The 11,321-nt window shown below is 24.6% G+C and overlaps 1 protein-coding gene across 1 annotated transcript; it reads left to right on the forward strand.

The window, feature by feature from the left end:
* The first annotated feature begins 2,448 nt into the window (after positions 1 to 2,448).
* Positions 2,449 to 5,276, forward strand: LOC112598168. The gene is made up of 2 exons (XM_025344549.1): positions 2,449 to 2,557; positions 4,511 to 5,276. Exon 2 carries the CDS (start codon positions 4,515 to 4,517, stop codon positions 4,815 to 4,817), a length of 303 nt encoding a protein of 100 aa, XP_025200334.1. The 5' UTR covers positions 2,449 to 2,557; positions 4,511 to 4,514; the 3' UTR covers positions 4,818 to 5,276.
* The last annotated feature ends 6,045 nt before the right edge of the window (positions 5,277 to 11,321 follow it).

Here is an 11,321-nt window from a genome sequence, read left to right on the forward strand (position 1 = left end):
TAAGATACACCCTAAACGGCTTAAACCGTGATTCCACGTCCTTGTTTCAACTTGCATTCCAATTATCGTAATATATCTAGCTGGAGCATGCGCAGTAGTTTTGACGTTCCACAACACTTATACAGTAAGTTATGTTGTTATAATATAGAAGAAGCGCAAATTCAACTTTCAGACGTTAGTTTCAACACGTCATTAGACCAGTTTTCGGATTGGTTTCTGACAGTCGAAACGATCCGCGGATTCGAATGAGGACGTGGATTCCTGAAGTCATAGATACTGTTTACGCACAAACGCACTTGAGACTTGAACAAAATTCAGAGTCCATTATCCATCCGTGCGCATGCACAGTTATTCAATCATAATATTATTAATATTATATCAGTCGATACTTTAAATAAGTAGTTCCGAACTTAGAGTATGTTAAGTACCTAATATGTGAGTAGCGACAACGGTTTTTTATCTCTGAAAAATAAATTTTTATTTTTTTATTTTGTAGAATAACCGTAACATTAACAAAAACGGAATATAATATTATGTAAATTAAAAAAAAAAATGAGCACGATCTTTTATTTAATTATGTCTTGAACATCAATATTATTCTATTTATTTTTTACAGCCATAAAAAAGAATGCATCTAATTGTTATTTATATGAACAGCAAATTATTCGCTACTGGCCCTGGTTCACTGGGAAAGTTCCGATGTCATACCGCCTACCGAATTTAAAGGCATGGTCAACCATGAATAAATAATAAATAGTAATCGAGTACTTGTATCAATTTTTACCAGTAATAAGTATAAGTCAGAAGTTGATATACTAAGTAATGTCGGGCAATTCTATCATGAGCGTTAAAAGAAACGCATTGAAGTCTTCGTTTGTTAGTATTTTTACAAATTCTACATAATATTATGTAATAATATATTACGAGTTACGACTATACTAAATCTGTATCTTATGCTTTAATTAAGTAATTAATTTTTTTTTTTTTTATTCATCATTTGCCTATTAATTTCTTTTGAAATACCTCATATTAGGGTTTGGCATGTAATTATGGTGTACCTATTTCAATAGCGTAACTATAATTTTTTATGTTCATTTTTTAGATTCTAAGCACAGTGATGAATGCATTAATTTACAATGAAGTGTATTTATACAATAGAAACAATGTTTCATTTTTAAGCTTTGCAGGTGGGGTTTAATAGAAAATTGAATAGTTGGTACTTTTTGAAGGTGCAAAACCAGTTTTTTATGAAGTTGATTTTGTTTTTGTTATAACTCACAAATAAATAACTGTCTAATTGTAGACGATAATAAAACTTATAATTTTTACAAAATATTTATGCGATAAAGATGCGGCATAATTTAAATGATATATATATTTCATCATTTGATGTTTGAAAATTTGATGCAATATAACAATATACTTTTTTACTATAAAATATAAAAAAAGAATAGCTTAATAGTCGATAATACGTATAATATTAGTTTATTTATTAATAATTTTTTCATTAAATAATTTGCGTATTTATAATAAAATATAAATGGGCAAACACGAGTACTTATTTATATTTTTATTTTGACATAATACATTAAATCAGTCATCATAATGTATCTATTTAAAGTTATTAATGAATTAACTTAACAAAACAGCTATTGATTACAAAGTTTGCCTAAAACTTATTACAAAAAAATTTTTCAGTTACGTAAAAGTTGATTTCAAGTAAATTTATAAAATATAAAAATGTATAAAGCTTACTATAATAGATTTAAGTAGGTACTTATACTTAAAATTTATAAATATTAAAGTCTACGCAATTAATCAATTACATAAAAATTGTTTAGGTATTTGCTTATTGTTGTTAAATGTTCATATATTTCATTTTTTTATGTAACTTTTTATCTATATAAATATATAATATGTGATACATAAATATACTAAGTAGATGGTACCTATTATAGTCTATACTTTATATGGTACCTATAGATAAGCATTGTATTTTTGCATTTGTTTTAGATTGTGGATATTTTAAGTATTTAACATATTAGATACAAATAACAATAGCTGGTTTCTCTTCTAGATGATTTATTTCTAATACTTCAACTAAGTAAATGAGTAAGCTACATTAATATTTTCTTTTTTACTATAATTATTGATACTTATAAATTAGCAATAGTCGTGCGCACAACGATAAAATTGTTATATTATTTTGTATGATTTTTAGAAATTATTATTTTACTAATAAAAGATGTTTTATATTTTTAATAATGTTTTGATGCATCAAATATTAATATTGAAAACACCTCAGTTTTTTGGAAACTTACATCGAACAAAATTAAATGAATATCTACTGACATTGACACGTGCGTATTATGTTTAATGAAAGGTTTTTCATAAATTATCCTAGAGAAAGTAATTTAATTCACTACTGACAGTACTCCCACTTGAGTACTTGCATCACATGATTTGTTTTAGTCCTCTTATAAAGCACTGAGTTCTTTCGTTATATTATGACTTCCGAGTCGACACTTCGAAGATAACAAACGTTTTATTTACTCAGGTAAACTATATTTATTTATTTTATTTTAATAATTTTGATACTTAACCATAATAAACAATGATGATTATTAGGTATAAAATATCATATTTAACTAAACTTAACATCATTAATTTACTTAATTATTTTTGTAATTGTAAATTTAACTGAAATTCAAACAGCCATTAATCGATTTATTAGTAAATATTATACTATAATCATGTCTAAATATTTAAATGTTTCAACAAGTTACTATAAACACAATTGAAAATGAATGAATGAAGTTTATATTATAAGAATATTTTTGTTGGTTTTATAAATGAAAAAAAATAATTTATATTTTATTAAACAGTTTAAATGTTTTATGGATACATTTTTTTGATTGATATAATTTACAAATAACTTATAGATATGGTTATATCATTTATTTTTTAAAAATATTTTTCGTTTTATAAATTGAATATATATTTTAGTATTGATTAATTAAAGTATATAGGAAAAGGAAACAATCTTAATAATTTTTATTATTAAAAATATATTTTTTTATATGTACTTGAACTTTAATAGTGCTTAAGCATTGTTAATACTTATATATATTACAATAGCTTATTATTTTTTAAGGACCATTACTATCTGAGCCTTCTATATGTATGATTGTTAAATAATAATGTTTTTAAATTTTACTGAGCCATCATAAGCATTATTTTATTGAAAATTATTTTACTGATTAGAGATTACCTAGGAGAATGTTACTCTAGAAATAACGTTCATATCCAATTTTGCGTCATTTTATTTTTTTTTTTAATATTAGGTAAGAACATTATCTATGTTTATACGATTTTTAATTTTTATTTAAGTTATAAGTATTTTTAAATTGAAATATTGTTTAAAAATTAACTCGTCGTAAAAACTAACGTAAAAACATAGATATTATTTTAACTTTAACTTTGTATATAATATTTGTATTCGTTTTAATATTAAAGCTAACAATTCAAAATTTGTTTTAACGCAAATTTGTTATGTTGTTCTCTACTATGGATAGTATAAACAATAATTGTACGTTTCAACATTTGTAGGACATAGTCAACATATTTAGAAGCCTTGGGATGAGTCATTCTCTTAACACTGTATTATATATTAAGATGATATAGTAGTTTTGATAATCTGGAATTGCATCAGTTCAGCATATTTTTATCGCATCCCACTATAATTTTATTTTTAGATTATATAGTTGGAATTTCTGTAAAAATTATAGACTTGTCGGTGATAATTATTATATGATATCTACCTGAATAAATTGGATTTTTTCATGATTACTTATCGATAAAATCTTATTAATTTCATAAGTATATATACGTACTTCAATTTAGTTCATATTTTTACGTCTATCTATATGCGTGTTTTTTAATGAATTTTGTTGTACATTTATATTTTATAATTTAAGTATTGATGTTTTTAATTTTATACGTGAATAATAAGGTATCCAAAAAATTAAAATGTAAATAAATAAAAAAATGTTTTTTTTATTCGATTTTTACTAATATAAAATGTATTTGATAACAAAATCATATTAATATATTTATTTTTTGTTCATGAGTCTTAGTATTTAAAAATTGATAAATATGTTTACCTATTTAATTTGGATTATACATTTGATCTTAGATTTCGTCATTGAAATATTTATTTTTCTTAGAATTTTTAGATTATGAAATATATAAGTCAGTGGGGGCTTAAAATACAATATAATATTATATAATTATAAAATTTAATATGCGTATACTATATACCCATAAAAAGTGTTTGGCATGAATGTATAATATATTAATATACAATTATGTATACTGTATAGTAGGTAATAGTATTGCATATTGATATTTATATGTTATATTGTTATACCTATCAATTATAATAATTGAATTTACAAGCATGTTGAATCATGGCATAACGAGTTTTTTTAAATATTTTTTCCTCCGCTAGAACTATGCATTCATTTATGACCATTGTGGTTTTGGGCACGTGCATGATGGCCGTATGCCTGGCAATGCCTCAAGGATCTAAAGACGGAGCTATTTTCACAAACGAAGCCATCAGGCAAGCACAAAGTACACATCTTATACCGCAAAATGCTCAGATTCAGAAGGTTCAAGAAGGTGTAGAGTTGGTTGCATACGAGTCGATACCTGGTTCACAGGCCATCAACCTGTTCGAGATTCTCGGCGACCACGTGCCTCCAGAAGTAGTTAGCAACCTGCAAACCCAAGTTGATCAAGTTGGAAAACAATGAAACGATTGTGTAATTTGATTTGATCTATATATAATAATATTTCGTTTGTCTTCCTAAAATAAGTCGAGTCACTCGCGTCGACTGCAGTCCGAATAATAATGTTTTTATATTTTCTAATATTTTTCAACGTTGAGATCTAATACACACATTATGCATTTACGTGATAAAATTCTTATGCAACAATGTTATCGATTAGTTTTTAACAGAGAAAGTATTTTTATTTTTCGACGTAAGTGCTTTCACCCACTGTTTCATTATTATTAATACTATTTTTTTATTTTTTTTTTGACAAAGTAAATTTAATATTTTATTATACATTACCTTCATTTACTTTCTATGCACGGATAATCATTATTTAATATCAGTACCTACATGCCCTAAAGGTGTTACAAAAAATAAACATGATCTGATTTAATAAATTTATGATGTAGGTAACTATATACGAATATATTATTAAACTGTGTTTATATGTTATCACAAAATAAAGAATAAACGTGTATAATTTATTTTAATAATTTAAATGTTTATTTATTTATTTACAGCTCCAGGCTTTTAGTTTAGAAAATGCCACTAAAAAATTATTTAAATATAAAAATTTTAAATGTGCCGTGTACTCATGTGTATTTATACTTTTAAATATATTACAATATAATAGTAACACAAACCATAGATGATACATTGAGTTTTGTCATCAAAATGAACTGTTCAATTTGGTTATTTTTACTTAAACTATAAATATCATATAAATGAAAATCAAATTGTTGAACGATATTCATAATTATGATTGGAGTAAGCTTCAAAATATATGTTAAATGTAGGAAGTTCAGTATACTTGTGTGTTAGCGTAGAATACCAATAACGATTCGTATTCTGCACTCTGTAATGAAATCTAGAAAAATAGTGTAGATAAATGATAGTATGATAGAAAAAATTTGTGTTTATGTATTTTGATTTAAATAATTTAATAGGCAATAAGTTAGTATAATTTAAATAAATGTTTCTTTTATAAAACATAACTGTTAGTCAAAAGATACTATGATCTTGGTCGTATAATAATAATTTACTATTTATCAAATTATAAATCATCGTTATGAAGAATAGACTGGCTTACCATATTTTAGTTTTATTTCCATGAAAGATGTACCTAGGTATAGTATAAGACATAAGTATATAAGTATATAAATTAAATATAATTAAAAATGGTTTGCAACGTTTTGAATCTGTTCTTAGTATCATGTAAATATTTAATATTCCTTTAATCTAAAATTATTTGATAGTGAAAGTAATGATATTTATTATAGTATTTGATATTCAAGGCGATCATGAGCCACTGAACCCAGTCAATTTATTCAACATACATATCTACAATTTAGATGTATAGCTTTGTAATTAATGGTAGTAGCCAGTAGGTATAAAAACTACAAGCAGTATAAACTATAAAATTGATTTTATTATGTATCTTATTAATTTTCTCGTAATACATATCGTAGCAATATATATTTATATTAACAATTAATTTTTATAATATTTTATGGTTCGTGTGATGGTCAACATTTTGGTAGCAGCAAGGAGCAACTCAAGTAAAATTTTTTATACTTATTAGAGAAAGCAAAATTATAATAACATGTAGCAGTAAAACATTATTTCAATGACTAGTATAAGTTTTGATGTGTTTTAAAACAAAGAAATTGTTTGTAGGCAATACGTAAGTATGTAATAAAGACGAAAAATTAACATAATTTCTGCACACAGGAATTATTCCATAAATAACATCATGACTTTAAGCTTTCACTCGAACCCGTGACCAGATATTAATATTATCATTGAGTATTCATAAACATATATTACTGTTTAATGTTTATACTTTATAAAATATATACCAAATGCTATTACTTTCCGTCATGAAATATAACTTTCATAGAGTTTACTCGTAAATATCCTTAACTATGTTTTTAAACATATATAGACACGCCAAATGGTTATAAACTTTCTCTATTTTTCATTTTTAACCTTTCTTAACCTATGTTCTATTATGTACGATATATTTTTTAAACATATTATAACGGATATGTAAATAATGTATGTATAATGAATACAAATTGTATCTATCTGTTTTGTGAAATGATATATCATTTTAGTTATAACTATTATGTTAGTCTAAAAGGACGTAAATTTCGCATAAATGTTATCTTCATCTTACAAACATATAACATAGCAAATTTGTATTCAGTAGAACCAATTGTGTTCTTATAACTTTAATAATATTAAAGAAAATTGACTTAATACCAAAATTAATGATAAAAATATTATTAACTGCACTTAAGTTTTGATTTTTTTTTGATATTTAAATTTTTAAGCAAAATTTAAGTATTATAAATATTTTTGCAAATTAAAAATGCACATATCTAGTTTAAAAATTAAAGCATCGAAAAAACCAATGCTGAAGTTTAGATACTGCTCTTACATTTAGTTTCGATAACAGACCAATATATTCTAATATAAAACCTAAGAACAAACAATTGGTTCTACTGAATGTAGTACGTTTGTATAAAATGAAGATAACATATGCAAGTTTAGCATCCTCTTGATGTAAATTTGTTTTAATATGCTTAGATACACCGTCTGTATGAATGTTTATTATAAAAATATTTTTTAAACATAAAATATCTATTTTATTATAAATTACATATTAATCCAGTTAAAAATATAATAATGGAAGCTATATCTCATTTATAAGTATATTTAGAAGTTACAAAAAATTAAAATTTGAATGATTGAATTGCTAAAGAAAAATAGTGGTGTCTGAATGAGCATACTTAGAACTACACTGTAAAATATTGATATTCAAATAATAAAAATAAGTACTTATATATCTTTATTTTAATAGCATATTATTATCTTGTTATAATTAGGATTAGGAATCTACTTAATACTATTTTCCTATAAGCATTTCATGAAAAATTATTCATTTAGGTGGTCTACATTTATAAAGAAAATACCTACATTACCTAAGTGTAAAACAATAGTTTTCATTTTACAAAATGTTTATGATTTTTATTAAAAATAGTAAATACATCACGTTTTGATTAAAGCATTTGACATTGTAAAGGATATCTATTTATATAAAAATTCAATTAAACTAATAAGTAATAATATTATATACATTTTATAAATGTAATATAAATATAAACTATTATAAAACATGAAATTTTAATTATATATTTTATAGTTTACAATTTAAGACAATTTATTATAATAATTTAATAGTTATTAAGTCAGAGTGAAATTTCGTTTCAAATCATTGACAAATGACAATTATATCTTTTGGTTAATAGATTTAATAGTAATTACATTGGGTTAATTTTTGATTCAGAATTGTTCTCAAAATACTTTTTAATTACATAATTTATTAAAATCATAAAATTATTTTATTTAAATTTATTAAAATGCATAATAAATTATCTTAATATTAATATTAGTTTAAATAGTATTAAGTATGTATAATGTATATACTATATAGTATATTCACATTGTACAATTTTGTTAATATTAATGAAGTTACTTAGATAGATATACAGAAATATTATTTAAAAAAAAACTAACATCATTTTTAAGAAGCTACAATTTATATGTGATTTCCGCTTTCCTCCTATAAAGACGTATCTGGGCTAAACATAAGATTATTTCTGAACATCTTAGAGTTAGTTTTTGGTAATAAAATGTGACATATACGTACCATCAAGTTAGGTTGCTTATACACCAGAATTAAGGGGAAACTCAAAACTGTATAATATTTTGTTAATATTACTATAATTTTAAACTGATAGCTATGTAAAATATTAAAACTTTAAAATGCTCATAACTCACTTTAAAATTATGATATTAATAAAAGACTATATGATAGCCTAGATAAAATTCTTACCTTCAGTTTAGTAAATTTACTCTAATATCATAAAATGGACTCTGCTAAATGAAAATTTGCTATGTTGTATGTATGTAACACGGAGATAACACATGCGGGTGCGGCGTCCTTTTAAGAAAAATTATAATATTTTTTATTTTAGTAGAATTAATAAAAAGAACAATATGATTAGTTAAATTTTGTTAACCTGTAAAATAGATCATTTATTGAAAAATGTAATCGAAATGAATGATTAGTATTTAGTAATTCTAAAAGATTCATTGAAATCAACAATGAAATGATCAAATTTTTAATACCTAACTAAAAAAATGAAATACATTTTTGTGTTATTTAAAATCATCTATTTAATTTAAATTTTTATGAAATACAAATGCAAACATTATTTTATTTTTATTTTGTGTATTTCGATAAACAAAAAAAAAAAAAGTATTACAAATTTTAAGTTTAACGTATAGTTTATGTTCTCTTATATACATAATATTTTACAACATTTATCAGTATTGTTCAACATTTATATTAAAGTATAAATTACTAAAATATAAATAAGTAACTAGAAAAAAGTATTATTATTATTATTAAGGACAATTCCGGTGAATGGTAATACACCTGGACTAGTGATGGATATGAAGGTGGGTTAAATAGAGTAATCGTTCTTCTTTATCTCACTTTTTTTTTTTAAATTTTTCAATCTTAATATTATTTTATGACAAATTTATTTACAAAAAATGTTTTTCCATATTTTCCTATTGTTTATAATGTTCTTAGCTCTATGTAAGAAATTCCTATTGCGTTCTTCGTTGTTTGGCTTATATGTCTTATTTTGGATCTTCCTCTTGAATTATTGATCTTGTTTCTTCTATCTTGAATTATTAAACTGTATAATTCGTCATTATATCTTAAAACGTGTCTTATCATCTGCCTTCTAACTTTTTTTAGAGTACCTATTAATGTTCGTTTTTTCCAACTGTTATTCTTCCAGTCTAACTTTTTTCTTAAATCTTTTTCAAACACCAAGTTTTTAAAGTTTCTAATACATCTATTTATATTTTATTTATTTTTCACACCTCATATAATGTCATTTTCTTGACATACATTTTTATTAGCCTCCTTAGTAATTAATAATTATGTTCAAATTTTTTTGAGGAAATTATTTCTCGCTTATTTTATTTTGCTTCTTATTTCCTTTTTTGATTTCTATAATTTGTTATAACTTTTAATGCTGTTCAAATACTTGAAATGTTTAACTATTAATTAGACTTAATATTAAGTTATATATAATTATACGTATAATTAGGGTACAATTGAATAATATGCTAATTACATTGGTATATAAGGTATATTACGATAATAGTTTATTATAAAGTTTAAAAAAAGCCGGTTGAATTAAACAACGAGTACTCTCTTTATCCTCAACGATGTATGTAATGTTAAATTCTAAATTAATTGATAAAGATCATGGCGTTCTAAAAAGGATTCAGTTCTAACTATACACGGATTTTGAAAAAATACACGGGTCACATGAGGTTTATACAGTAATATAATTCTACCCGAAAACCCGTACACAACCAACGGGAAACAAAAAAAAAAAAAAAAAAATAATAAAAACTACTATAATACTATAATTTATACACATACCTCACTCGGAATCCAAAACAAATTATTTTAATTTCATAATACTATTTATTAGTTATTTTCTTTTCTGTTTGAATAGTAGGTAAACTGTTAAATTAATGTACTAGTGGTTATCCGTATATTTGAATGTTTGATGAATGAAACGATAGTATTAGTGACGAGAACATAGCGTAGGTAGGTACCTACTTGTCGTTGTAACTGGTTTATTTGGTTTTGTTTTAAAAAGTTGTGATTCCAGTTAGTATGTTTATCGTTCATCTTCTCGGTATGTAAGTAATTTTTATAATATCGATGAATTCGTTCAACTGCCTTAATGCAAAGTCTAGATTTCCGTATACAATATTATTATGCATTGTTAAAATCTGTTTTTGGTAACATACAGGCGATACAGCACATAACGTAGTTATTATATAGTCATGATTTGCCGTCAATTCGTTCAGCGAATAAAATTTGATAAGGTATATAATATTGTTACGACATCGTCCACAGTCGTCACACAACACGATTGCATTTTACCGGATCATATTATAATATAGGCGATGCGTGTGCAAGTGCACGTTGAGTTTTTTTAACCAGCGGTATTTGTATTTATTCGTTTACAATTCGCTTATACTCGTAATACGAAAGCGTTTGAACAACGATTTCCTGGACGTACACTCCGATACGTCGTCGAATTCAACAGACACCGACGGCGATAATATAATGATGACATTTCTTATTATACCCTCAGCGTCACTCTGCGGTAAACGATTCGACAGATATTTTTTAAACGACTGCAATATAATAATAATAATAATAATAATATGATGCACATCCGGACGGATTGCACGAAACGACGGACGATGACCACACACCGCGTTGCCGCGTTAAAATAAACGATAAGACGGACGCACGCCGTACGGCCTATACGTATAGCGGTGGTGGCGGTGGACGGTGGACGGTGGTGACCT

Source organism: Melanaphis sacchari, unplaced genomic scaffold, assembly GCF_002803265.2.
Source record: "Melanaphis sacchari strain LSU unplaced genomic scaffold, SCAv2.0 Contig45_pilon_pilon, whole genome shotgun sequence".
NCBI classification, from domain to species: domain Eukaryota; kingdom Metazoa; phylum Arthropoda; class Insecta; order Hemiptera; family Aphididae; genus Melanaphis; species Melanaphis sacchari.